The 14,250-nt window shown below is 37.0% G+C and overlaps 2 protein-coding genes and 1 pseudogene across 27 annotated transcripts in view; 1 reads left to right on the top strand and 2 right to left on the bottom strand.

The window, feature by feature from the left end:
- The window catches only part of LOC309630263 (heterogeneous nuclear ribonucleoprotein R pseudogene), a 499,447-nt pseudogene that overhangs the window by 423,939 nt on the left and 61,258 nt on the right, over positions 1-14,250 (top strand). The window lies entirely within an intron of this gene.
- PKP4 (plakophilin 4) overlaps positions 1-14,250 on the bottom strand; it is a 246,574-nt gene that overhangs the window by 160,301 nt on the left and 72,023 nt on the right. For 19 of the 25 annotated variants that reach the window (XM_082395241.1, XM_082395257.1, XM_082395256.1 and 16 more), the window contains one exon: positions 9,121-9,257. The exons of 2 other annotated variants lie outside the window; for them this stretch is intronic. In XM_082395241.1, the coding sequence (XP_082251367.1) occupies positions 9,121-9,252 (132 nt within the window). In that variant the 5' untranslated portion in view covers positions 9,253-9,257. Of the gene's footprint in view, positions 1-8,901; positions 8,999-9,120; positions 9,259-14,250 lie in introns of those variants that run through there. 4 more of the 25 variants (XM_082395246.1, XM_082395250.1, XM_082395251.1 and 1 more) reach the window with 2 other exon arrangements.
- UPP2 (uridine phosphorylase 2) overlaps positions 1-14,250 on the bottom strand; it is a 454,968-nt gene that overhangs the window by 23,835 nt on the left and 416,883 nt on the right. The window lies entirely within an intron of this gene.

Raw genomic sequence — 14,250 nt, forward strand, 5'->3', positions numbered from 1 at the left:
TATGCTTAGAAAATCTGTTTTAAAATTATATTTAAGTATTGCTTCTGCTCCAGTTATTCTAAAATATTTCTCAGGAACATCCACAATGCTTATGTTAGATTTATCCTCTACGGTCTCCATGTCTAGTGACATCTATCATATCCTTTTTGTTCTTTTCCTCCATATTCCAAGATAACTTCTCAAATAATCTTATCAACATCAGTGATTCGATTTTCTTCTGTATCCAGTTTTCTCTATTGACTCCACTGTAGATTTTAACTGTTTAGTATGCATCTCTAGACTGTAACTGCCTGGATATGAATACCAGATGCCCTATTTATTAATTGTGTAAGTGTGGGCAACTTACTCAACTTTTCCTGAGTTTCCATTTTCCCATTTGTAAATGGGGGTAATAATAATAACTATCTGCATAATTCAAGGTTTTAATTAAAATCTTTTCTAAAATTTTTCATTTGCTTCTGGTAGTAGTAGTGGTGGGGGTGGTGGTAGAGAGAGAAGAGACAGCAATCTGGTTGTATCAAAAAGCTGGCAAGCCCAATAAAAGCAATGTAGGGTCTTTGTCCTTATAATGGAAGACCTAGCATAGATAATCCGCTGACCAGTCTTCTCAATCCTGTTCGATTGTCCTTATAGTAGAACTCCTCTCCAACTCTGACAATAGGGTGAGTGTCTTCAGGGTTTTTAATGGGAACTCAAAAGAAGTTTTATCAAGGGTTACAAAATTTAAAAAAGAAATTCAACCAAATACAAGTTTTGCATGCATAAAATATTTTGCATGAATAAAATGTTTTCCCTATTCTATAGTGCAGATCAAATAAACTAAGTGAAAGAGCATTCTGTTCATTATCCACAGCTATACAAATATAAATTTCATATTCTTACCTACAGACCATCAAATCTTCTAATCAATCTGCTGAGAATAATGCCAACAGCAGCAATTACTATGATATTTTTCCACAAAATAATAAGAATTCACTTTTTCATTATACTTTGCTAACTAAAAGAAAAATCAAGATCCTGCTGTTCACTGTTTACATTACAGAAAAAAAACAATATTCACCTTATTAAGAAACAAATGAGAAAATGGGTGCAAGAGAAAAGCTCCAGTAAGCTTGCCCTCTTCCAACAACTGTTGCTTTTAAGCAAGAAACATATGAGGTAGCTAAGGTCATGAGTGAAAAAAGGAGGTGCCAATTTATTCTGGACTTGGGCAAGACAGGTTTACTCTTTTATTAGTAAAACAATTTATGAAAATATTTTGCAAAGGGGAGAAATGATGGTTTATCTCAACTTTTGATGCAATTTGTAAAGAATAACAGATGCAGAGATGCTAAATATAGAGGAAATAGTAAGAATTGATTCCCCCAGAATAGCTTATTAGAAGGCCATATGCAGTGGCTGAGGACTTTTATCTTGATTTAAGCTTTAGGAATGATTTTAGGAAAACTTATAAATCAGACATATGCCTATTACAGTAGATAATACCACATGATGAATACTTTTCTGATGTCGTGCTGCTTTATAGGAATTTTCATATGTAAAGGTCTACAAATTAAAATACAAATTTGAAATGACTAGGTCTCCAATTTTTAAAGGAAAATTAAATTTTCTTTCAAGAGCCAAGAGATTTCAATTCTAAGAAAATTACCTTTCAATTTATGATAGCCATTTTCATATCTGAAATATGATTTATATAGAATTTAACTTTATAACATGCATTTATCTTCATGTTTCAATAATGTGTTCTTTCAATTTGCTTGCAGAGTGTTTCTATTATTTTCAATCCCTATATTATTAAGGTTTCAGCACATAAAAACTCTTAAGATTCTATAAGCTAAGACATAGATTTATCTTTCCATTACTTGAAAAGAACTTTACATTTTAAATAATTTTTCTTAGGAATGACTAAAATGAAATAATCAAAACCTAAATTACTTTGCTGAGGTACAAGTAGATCCGATCACTGGAAAGAATACACACATAAAATAAAAACAGATGCAGTAAGACCGTATGGATCCCTTTCTGCAAAAGTAACAAAAACGGCAATTTAGAAATTGAGAACATAAACATGAAGACAGGCTGTTTCACTATAGCTATGGAGTAACTTTAGGGTTATTCCTGAGAGAAAAAGTATGTTTCTGAAGTATTTTTGTCTCCAGAAGTGACTCTAAAAAGAAAAACAATCATGCAGCATAGAGAATTCAACGCTGAATAATCCTGTCACCCATTTAATCTCATCAACTCAGCAGTCACTCATTTCACATTTAGTAGCATATAGTTTGCACGTACAGGGGAAAAATTATTCCATATATTCATAATTTAACTCTGAACAGGAATTGTGAACTGAGTTATTCAACTGAAAAGGAAATTATTGTTTTAAACATGCAAAGTCGGGGTTGACTTTAAGTGTTAATAAAGGAAAAATATTCTATTGCTTTCAAATGTTAACCAAAGGTAAAGCTAATTCAGTGGTAAAAATTAAAGTTAATAATGCCTAAATTAACAAATTTACATAAAATTGACATAATACAATACATATCTATAGGCTGCTTAACTAAAATAGGGGGCAAAAGTACATATATTCCTGGATTTTGTGGTTCCAATTAATGAATATTCATTATGTGCCAATTACCACACATAAAAATATACAATAAGGTTTGTGACTGCATTCTTCTGTGGGTAGAAACTGTATGAAACAGACCATCTTTATAGGTCTCCTTACCATCCCTCCCGCCTCTTTCCTGGGCAGTCTTTGCTCACAGTAGGCTTTCAATCAATATTTTTCATCTAGTTAAAAGCAAGTGTAAAACAACTACAGTGGGATAGTAAGCATTTTTACATTCTCAGTTCATTTACCCAATAAATACTTCGGGGGCACCTACTATGCATTCCACGTCTGCAAGTGTAATTCAGCTATATGTGAAGAGCCAGACAGAATCTGTTCAAATTCCTGGAATTTAAGAGCTCTTCAAGAAAAACAAAGTAAAATAAAACAAACCACCTATAGTGTCAATACACCTAAAAAGATGTCTCCAATGGAATCAAATAGAACAGAAACTCAGTTATTCAAAATGTATGCCTGGGATAGGTAAGCCTGGGAACTGTGCTCACAGGTCCAGTTGATCATTCATCAGACTACTGGAAAACATGAGCAGATGTAAAAGTGTATACGCTTGTTGTTAGCTAACTTGGCAATCTAAGGACAATTTTTTTTTTTTGTACACTCAAATACTGAATAAATCTGTTGGCTATACTCTTTTGTATTGTTTAACCACAGAGATACTTGAAGTGGGGGACATGCTACACATCATTAACACATGGAAGAGAAACGTTAAATTTTGACCATGTCACATGCAACTTAAAAGGACTGATCTCTTGAGAACCAAGCATCAGTGTTAAGAATTCTTGAATCCAGGTCAAAGACAGTCACAAGACCTCTACCACTTGACCTCATTTTGAACATGATTTCCATAATATTAAAGAGGTAAAGCTGTAAAATTTGATGATCCCACAGAAGTCACTAAGAAAAGATCCAATCTTACCTTGTGTTTGATGACGCAGTTCAGGCACAGAAGACTTCCCTATGCATTACACAATAATTACAATTGCCAGGATAATTCAGTTACCAAGAGGAAAAATTACTAAGTTACTAAAAGGAAAAACGTGAAGTTTCAGGAATTGTACTTACAGTACAGTGCTTTTAGCTAAGCTACAAACTATGCTTGTTTACAGCTGAAGTAAAAATTCTGTCTTCTGCATGTGGTTGAGGTGTGTCAGGGAGAACTATTTCATTGTAAATAAACTTAGGGGCCAAATAAAAGGAAGTTGCAAAGGCAGGTGTACAACAGTTGAGTTGTTTCGGTTTCAGAGAAATAAAGTAAATAATTGTACTGGCATTTGTTCAGTTCTGGGCATTCTGCCATACAGGAAAGGGTGTGTAATTACTGAAGCTAACATATCCATGTAAAAATGAAGTAATATCAGTAGGACACAGTTGGGCTCCAAATTTCCTTTTTTATCTTCAAAAATTAAGGATCTCTAATGACTCTCATTTCACTCTGTGATATTTAAATATCACTTAAATTAATACGGACACACTGAAGGTAGAATTGTAATTTTCACAAAGTCAGATATTATCTTGAGAGGTGGTATTCTCTTTGAAAGCCTCACAAGTGAAGAACATTGCAATTTTCACTCATCAAAGGTAACAAAAGAACTACACACAGTATCTAATTTAGGACTTCACCAGAGTAGGAGTAAAATTAGCATGTTTTACCAAATCTATTCTTTGCTTACCATTTCATGCTCTCTGGATTGGCCTCAATCTTAAATCTGGATTCCAAACTTCTTAAATCATAAACCAAAAATAAGAGGGTGTGGTTTGTGGGAGAACAATGGAAGTTAGAGCACCTAGGGAGTATAAGGCCAAGTTCAAATAGGGGTCTCAATTATTCAAGAAACTTTACAACAGAAGATGAAAGAGTGTAATAAATATTACATGTGTGATTTTATAGAATGCAAATCAACTTGCACCTTTATAGAGCTATGAAAAGTATTTAACCCTATCCAGGATTGGCCACATGGTCTTTTAGAGTGTTTCTACAATCCAGGATGACATTCTATTAATTATAAGACTACTATATACTTCCCCAATTGATAGTAATAGCCTGCTCGTGGCCCTTGGCTCACTGCTTCCTTGAGCCTGTGAAGTTAGCATGCTGACACATCTAAGTTGCAGGGGGTGGCAGCGAATTTCTGGATGAGTCAATGTCTTATCAAATTCCAATTCCTCTGTATCCAAAGGCGTGCTGTCCATTTCAAGGACGAATCAATCACTTTAGTCTAAGGTTTTCACAGGAGGAGGCAAGGCTCTCTGAGGGCACCGCATTTGGCCGTATTTCTTTTACAAGATGTTAAGCTAGGCACTAGATCATTCTCAAGTTAGCCTGAAAACTATCAGGATACAAAAAAATGTGTTTCCAACATCTATATTCATCTTGGACTCCTGGATTTTCATTAGGAGTTGAGTTGAACAGTAGAAACTGCCAAATGATGATCCTGATTACAGCCAACAACCAACTGGTAGCTTAAGTTCAACATACTTCCTGTAATTTTACATTCCAGTCCAAGGATCACATTACTTTGTTATTCCCATGGGCTTTTTATTTCTCTTAAAGCATGATCCTTAACTGAACGGCATTTCTTTTGTGATTACCTGGTATACATGATGCTGGTGGATATTTTGTGACATCACCAAGATAAACCACATCCTTTCCTTCCCTACACTTAATTTTCAACTAAGTTAGACAGATGGAAGATGGAACATAAATTTATTTCATATTTACAAAACATCTATGCCATTACTTGACCATCCATATGAAATAAAATTTTTATTTTTGCTCCATGCAGAGATCAGATTTAATTTCTAAATCAATACGGATATAGTGCAATTCAAATTGTCTTAAAGACAAGAATGTACAGCTGGGTAACTAGTTTTCTAAGTGCTGTCTGTGAGATTCTCTTGCTTAGTAATGTTTCTATGAATGTGGCGACAGATTCCATTATCCTCACAAAACAGCCAGTTGGTGACAAAGTGATCTGATAGTCAGCATTATTTATCTACTCCTTCCTTGAACACTCATTTATTGCAGCTCTAGTATATTCAAGGGCCCAGGCGAGGAGTGGCCTGTAACGTGTGTGAAGCAACATATAAAACACAGCTCTATCCTTAGGTAGGTTTTTATTGTATCATCCAAAGGAGCATATGATAAGAGTCACAGCAGTGGTATAAAGTGCTAAAGAAGATCAGGAGAGAGGTGACTTCAGGCTGGGGTGAACATGGCTTCATGAAAGAGGTAGGTAGCACTTGAACAGAAGTAGGTTCCTTCTTTCTATCTGCAAAAGAGCAAGGACTTTTTCTATAACTGCACATATATGCATCTATGTGACTGACATCAATGTGAAAGGTCATCGCTTCATAAAAGAGAGAGAATGTGAATCTCAGCATTTTGTCAAGAAATAAGGAACAGCTTCTGGCACGGGAGGATCCTAGGGAAAGTGTGGCCCAGTAGAGGAAGATTTCGTTGTTCCTATGACATCCTAAATCCAATTTCAGATATTAACAGACTAATGATTTGTTAACAAGACTCCTACTGGTCGCTTCCCTTCCCTACTACTTACCATGAATTACCCGGCGGGTATTTCAGTGGCTTGGGTGTAATTTACAAGAAGAACACAGACCCCCTCCTCTCAAAATTCAGCTGCATGTTGAAATATATTACTTTCCACTTCTTTAACCAAGGGTCTTGACATTATGTTTGGGGGCTGTACTACATCAGCATGTTAATAAAATTTATTTTCACATGCTCCATTTCTTATAATAAATACATAAAGCTGTTTTAACTGGTGAGACCAGTACGGTGAATTTTGGAAAGTTTAATGCCATGCAGAAGTAAATACTGTCACAACGTAAACATGGCTCAATATGCAGAAAGTTTCTGTCTTCATATCAGTGTCCTGAAAGAAGTGTCACTCAATCCCTATAGATACATATTTAAAAGGAGAACCACCAGCTTCTCTTAAGGAGGGCATTTTCTTCTTATGCAGAGATGATAACAGTAATATTAGCCTTTACTATGAGCATTTACTAAGTGCCAGGCAGTATAAAAATTTTGCACAGGTTAATTTAATGTTTTCAATAACTATTATTATCCTCATTTTATAGATGAGAAACTGAGGCAGAGAGAGGTTAATAATTTTCCCAAGATCACACAATAAGTAGTAGAGCCATGATGGGAACCCAGCCATTTCCCCCCTTGCGCTAAAGGGGTCTCTGCACCCGAACGAAACATCCTTCCTGAGAGATGGCTGCCACCAAACAAGGTCTGTTCTTTGAGATCAGCGGAGCTGATCCTATCACCTCATGGCTATGAAAATGAGGCACCCTTTTTTTTTTCTCCTATAATTATACATCCCACCCAAGAATATTGCTCTTTTGATACAAAACATGACCAAGGACATAATCTAAAATTAACTATTCCATTTGAGTCTAATGCAACTAAGAACTGACATGATGACTACTATTTTAAAATCAAATATATAAGGTAATAGTAATTAACTTTCTTATTCCTAGCTAACTTTTCTGTGCTCTGTCTCATTTGACAGACACAAGTGAGTGACATATTTCAGGGAAGTCTAAGAAATTTTTACTATGGAGAAATTAGAGTATCTTGCCTGGTACCACAAAAATCCTATGGGAACTAGAGTTAGCTATTTAAAATCAGGCAAACATCTTGGAACAAGAGATAGATATGGTGTCTTGGGTTGAATGATTAAAGTACTGAGTAATGAACACTGACAATCTTAAAAGAAATTAAGAATGAAAACTGTAAATGTATATTAATGGACTCAAATTCTTAGAACAAGAATAGAAGAGTATCTCTTCCCACTAACTAAATAAAGTGGGAGACATATGATAATTCTAACAAATAACAAATATCTGTATTTCTTTTTTGGTTACCTCAAGAAACCAGAACCCCTTTTGCTTTCTCCCACAAAACATCCATTCAGAATACTATTCTTTGCCAAAAGATAAAATTTTGAAGTCATCTGAGGCCGTCAAGGAATTACAGGGCAAAAATCATGATAGGTTTCCAATTTTCTTCAACATGCAGGGTTATCTGGTTTCAAGGTACAAACACAAAAGTTCCTGTTGCTATGCCTACTGAACACAGTTTCTGGTTTTAAGTTAGTTCGGGGCATTTTGATAAATTTACCATCATGTTTCACCAAAACACAGTATAAGCTAAGAGCCGTGAATAAATCAGAGCCTTTTCATTTTATAGATCCTTGGGTCAAATCTCAACAACTATGAAGAAAAAGTCCTTTTTTCCTCCCTAAAGGTGACAGAAGCTTAGATAATCTATAGTTTAGTGGAAAACAGAAACAATACTGACTAATTTCTTGTGTCTTCTCAAAGTCCTAGTTTGTGAAATGTTTAAAAACTTCAAATTTCTGTGAGGAATGAAAAAATATTTTGACATATTGCTACTAGGGTAAGTTGTGAAATCATTTTTTTCTTGAAAGTACAGCTCTAATGGCAAACACATCTCCTAGTTCTAGAGCAATCTTTCATACACACACTCAGCTTTAAGTTACAGCAAACAGCAAAATAATGAAGTTTTCAACACGCCTTCATTCTTTGTCATCATTAGTCATTTGAGCTGCTGATACTGATTTTTCAAAAAATAATTCCAGCCTACATTCAACATCTAGCTTGTATCTCTTGAGAAAAAAAGACCAGTCACTTAATCATAAGATTTTAAAAGAGGATTTTACTATTAGATTATCTCCAACAAAATAACCCTCATGGAGGGCATATACTTTTTGTCTGCTTGCTTGTTTTTCGAGGGAGGGGGCAGAAAAGTCTCCCTGGAGCTTTACATTTACACTCACCTTACTAAGCTTTTAAATCTTAAACAATTAAAACCAGTAATCCCAATTTCTCTAAGCCCACCAGATAAAAATCTAATTTAGAAGGCTACTTGGGTTTGAAGGATAAATAGTATTAAGTGCCTTTAAAAAAATCAACATAAACAGGACATTTAAGCAAACTGGCACAGTGTGACAAGTTTTAGAACATTAGCTCACAAAATGAGTATACTCTGATTCAGACAAACACAACAAATAGAGCCTTTTATCCAAAAATCACCAAGACAACCCTATGTAATACCTATGTTAAAACGTTCAACAGATCTAAGGATATCACAGGCCTCAAGTTGCCAGAGTCCTGACAGAAAAGTCAGTGATGTGAAACACGCTTTATGAAGCTTGGCGTGCATGCACACACTCTGCAAGGTGAGCGAGACAAGAGACACCGATGACCACCGATATTGTCCTTACTTGCAGACGCACAAGTATCCTGCATGTTCCGATTCTGACTGGCACCTGGAGCGGCTCTACCTGCCAGTCATCCCAATGTATTCAGGGATGTAAACACCTTATAATTAGAAAACGTGAAGCCGTCAAGGACGTTAGACAAATTGAAAACACATCCAAAGATTAATTTTTAAAGGCATTGAAGAAATAATTAATTGCAAAGTCTAAAATCAGAGGATGTACCTGCTCCTTCACGGAAGCTAGAATAGTGGTGGCTGTGGTCTCGGGTTCCATGCCTGGGCCAGTGGGGGCAGCTTCCTGGCGGGTCTGTAGTTGCCCCTCCTCCACCAATGAGGCCTGCTCAGGAGCTGGCATTCCTCCTGCAATCAAGCAGGCAAAGGGTTAACACTTTCTCCTCCGCTCCTGGGCAGGAACAGGCAGGGGCTGAGCGTTTGCAGATGGTTCCTAGGAACTACTACAGATTCTACACACCATGATCACAACACCATACGGCTATCTGATTTCTAAAAGGCAACATCTAGGGCCAAAGTATAGCTAGTACTACCAAATACTAAAAAATAACAACAGAATAAGAATGATAATAATAAACACTGAGAAAATACTTAAACAACATCATAGTAAAAAATGATGTGAAAAGGGTTAGGGAAGAGGACTCAAAAATATACTGAGGACACTAAGGCTGTTAGATGCTATAAAATCGCTGAATTTTCTAAACAGTTAACCATTAAGTAAATAGGATTTTCTTATCACGAACAAAGTAATAACACTCTAGATTGCTATACGGGTCAGTTTTCAGAGAAGTATACGCACAGGAAGACATCTATGAACGTGCAAATGCTTTATGATTATAGAAGAGGCTTATTCAACAGAAGAAAAAGGGGTTAAAACTTATGAAAGGCTTGAAAATAAGCAAAATTCTGCTGTATTTAAAAGAAATGCAAGGCATTAATAACCAGCAATAAAGATAACATTGGTGGAGTATTATAGCTAGCTTGGTTTCCTTAGAGGAATCTGATTATGCAAAGATGACAATGGCTATGGAGCTGGTGTTGAAAGAGAATTTATTTTTCAGGACCATAGCTTGTGACAAAAGAATGGGTTCTTGGCAGGAGATGAGGTGCCTCTCCTAAGATAAACACATACTGAGAGTGGTATGTTTGCCGGGAAACTTATTGATCTGATATGGACTTTGTACAAATTTGCAAAAGATGTGGAAAAGGTGTAACCTAAAATGTTGTAAATATTTTAATAACTTGTTTACCTGTCAGTCTCTCTGCCTGTTTCCTCAAGAGTAGAGTCTACCATACCATGAGACTAGCCTAGTGCCTGGCATATATAATAGATACTCAATGTTTTCCAAATACTTGAATACATGAATGAAGGACTGACTGTCTCTTCCATGTCTCATTACAGTCATTAGGCAAATCTGACCAAGTGCTATGATGCTCATGAGACCTTATTTGTTCAATGCATTACCCTGTGTACTTGTATATGGACATTTGAGACCATAAATGCTGTTTCTGACATTCTTCTTTTAGCTTTCTCCTAAAAATGACTCTACTGTTGTATTTTGATTTCTTATCAACTTCCACAATGTTCATTTCTGTAGGATGATCTGGGGATTTTTTCCCCATTCCCTCAAATGTCAGTATCAGCTTGCTGTTTATTTCCAAACTCATAACCTATAAGACAGGGGAAGATGAACATATCACCTGAGCCTCCATCTCATTCTTTAGTCTCCTGACTTCCACATTAGTGAAGATGGGGTTAGGTTCTAGGTTGCCACCAGTGGTTGCTTTATTCCTACAATATTAATAGGCAGAAATAGACAATGGGTCTGATGAGTTTGAGCATTTTCCCCCAATGGGACTCTCCATGAGGAGTTCTCATGCCAGCTCTAGCAGGTAAATTCTTTTTTTTTTTTTTAAATTTATTTATTTTTGGCTGCGTTGGGTCTTTGTTGCTGCGCGCGGGCTTTCTCTAGTTGCGGCGAGCGGGGGATACTCTTCATTGCGGTGCGCGGGCTTCTCATTGTGGTGGCTTCTCTTGTTGCAGAGCACAGGCTCCAGGCACGTGGGCTTCAGTAGTTTTGGCACATGGGCTCAGTAGTTGTGGCTCGCGGGTTCTAGAGCGCAGGCTCAGCAGTTGTGGCGCATGGGCTTATTTGCTCTGCGGCATGTGGGATCTTCCCAGACCAGGGCTCGAACCCGTGTCCCCTACACTGCAGGCAGATTCTTAACTACTGTCTAGCAGGTAAATTCTTTATCGCTTATTTCTGTGGGGCCCAAGGCTGGGGTGCAGCCTCATCTGTAAGGAGGAGAGTCTCCTCAAGGACAAGTGAGGGGAGGACCTTCAGACTTGGAGTAAGTGGCTCCAGGATCAAAACCCAAGTGCCTTGAACATTAGCCACCCTTTCCTCACTTACAAAAATAGCTTACTAACTCTTCATACAACACCATGGAATGATTTTTATGGCAATCTTTATTTTTTAGTACGTATGTTGTGTTGAGATATAAAATAGTACACTTAAAATATCATCAACTGGATAAAATAACTGTATTTAGCCAGTGTTCATTATGTACAAGATTTAAGGTCTATGAAGAAAAAAATGCCCCACTTAAAGATTCTAGCTTTGCATTTAAGGCTAGTAAAGATATGAAAGCACTCTATGCCATTGAAAAACTACACACCTTAAAATAAGCAGGTGGTTGCAAAGAACAAAAATGTTACTGTGCAACAGTGAAACAAATAATGCCAAGAAACAAAAATTTAAAATATCAAGAATATCATACCATGAAATAACCAATGTGTAAGAAAAAGAGAAGCAAAATTTCAGTGAACAAAGAGAATTTGAAAAAGAGAGAAATAGAAACATCACTGGGGAAGTAATTATTCTGTACTAAAAATAGGAGCATCCTTACTGTTTAAAGAAAGATACTGAATTATATTTTTGTAATTATATTACATCACTGTGAGTATACCATACTTAATTTCATACTATTTATTTTTTGATGACTCTCCAGATCTATGACATCAGATGAGCATTTTCTGAATACCACTTTGCCCATGTAATATGCAGGGTGATAAGGGAATACAGGCATAAAGCAAGGTCACTGACCATTAGTGGCTCATCATCTAGCTGAGGCAGCAAAATATGAATCAGATCAAGGCAAAGTATAGCAAGATACAAGTGGTGAAATAACAATGCTGAAGTTGATAGGAAGAGGTGGTGAAGAGGTTATAAATTTGTACAAGAAACTACTATTTAGCAAGAGAGGAGACTTTCATAGGTAGGTATGATGTTTTTATTCTCAGATTCCTCAAAGCCTAGGAGACATTGCAGGCAATCACACCTATGGGATACAGAATGATGACCAGGGTACCCAGGCATAACTGAGGATGAGACACTTCTCTACACCTCATCTCTGGAACAGTCCCCAAATACCATTACCAACATGGGACAGAGGAGGGATGCCATAATACTGACAAGCTATACACCTATTAAAGTATTCTGCTCACTTACTTGTAGTTCTCATAACAGTTTGAGGAGTTGAAGGAATCAAGCTAAGACTAAAGTCACAGAATATTATTACCTCTCTCCATTAGCAAAGAAAAAAAAAAGCAATAGGTACTTATATAGCAAAGAGAGGGTGGGAAATTAGGCCTTGCGCTTCCCTCAATGATCTCAATTTGCCTGAGTTGGGCAATTACATTTTAGGGACCTAAGAAAACTTACAAATAAGTTGCTGAACCATTTTGGCTCTTTGGAGAATCACAGAGAATGGAAGAGGTGCCAGAAAACTGGAAGCAGGAAAATGCCATTGCTGTTTTTGGAAAGAAGAAAGTAGACTCTCTTCACGTTACAAACTAGAGAGCTAGACATAGATCCTGGGTGAGATTCTTACAAGGATTTTATCCAAGAGATGATTTGTGAGAACCAAAAAGGGGCACGCCAAAGAAAAGTCATGTTAAGCTGGTCTAATTTCTCTTTGGCACTGTAACCGTGGAAATGCAGTGTGTCTAGACTCTGCTGAGGCATGTATGGTGTTAGAAGTCCCCTATGGTATTATAATCAGCATAGAAATGGGGCTGGCACAAGGTCAACTGCTGACTCTGACAATCTGTAAATAGCTGAACAAAATATATCAACCTACAGAGGTTTCTAATGTAATGCCAGAGAGCTCTGATCTTGGCCCAGCCCTAACCAAAAACTTTAGCCATAATGTAAATAATAATATACAAGGCATGTTCAAATTCTTCAATGAGTAAGAATACTGTATTTACCAGGTGATGAAATTCAAATACAAAAACCACTGCTACACTGCAGTGATGAGCTGCCTCTAATGAGATAAAAACACCAGGGATCAACGTAGGGTTGTGTATTTAGTTTAGCTCAGCAGCACACAGGGGAGGAGATTTAGGCACTTCAGATTCAAGAGCAGAATGAGTGAACCATGAGGGAATCGAGGCTGCCGCAAAGCCAAGGTGATGCTATGCTGTATGGATATCAGCATTTAAGGTGATAAGAAAAAGGGGACAAGTGAGCGTACACCTTTTCTTTAGGTGCCTTGGGACATGTCCAGTTATGGGGTGCACATTAACAGGAATGAACACAAGTGTATCCATTCAAGAGAGGATGAAAGGATGAGGACGGATTTCAGGCGCAAGAACAAGGACAAAATGAATTACAGCCCCCGCTCCTTATGAGCTCAAAGCTTAGCCGAGAACACAGGAGGAACAGCTGATGAAACAGGAAGAGAAAGTGTGACCTGAAGAAGACAAGGACCACGCAGACAAGCAAAAGGTCTACAAACCTCTTCAGGACTGCCAAGTACAAGTAAAGTTAGACTTCCCAGGTTTAGACTTTTTGGTCCCAAAAGCTAGACCAAAAACTAATGGTTTTGTAACAAACTTGTATTAACCTAAATTAATACTGTCTTTATACTCTGAAGCAAATTTGGCTAATAGCTATATTTTATTATATTTATATATTAATATTATATTATAAAACTAAAGATTGGAGCCATGAGGGCAAGCTCATGAGGTCTTTCCTTTTGGAGTGAAGAGTCAAATGTCCAAAATTTCAAAAACTGTTAACCCCAAAGGTGGTACATTCCCCATCGCAAGAGGTCTTTAATCACAGTGCAGATGATCAAGTAGCAGGGATGGTACAGAAGGCATCCTGCACTGGGTGAGTGTTAGAATCGGGAAACAAAGTTCTCTGAATCTTGAGGCTGACACTAGGATATGACGACATCTACATTTTGAATGGATGTGAATGCTCCTCAGGGGTTTTCAGAATGTCATCTACCATAACACACCTCTGTGCAAAAAAGGCACCTGAAGGCCAGG

Source organism: Balaenoptera borealis (genome assembly GCF_965194805.1).
Source record: "Balaenoptera borealis genome assembly, chromosome: 6".
In the NCBI taxonomy this organism is placed as follows: domain Eukaryota; kingdom Metazoa; phylum Chordata; class Mammalia; order Artiodactyla; family Balaenopteridae; genus Balaenoptera; species Balaenoptera borealis.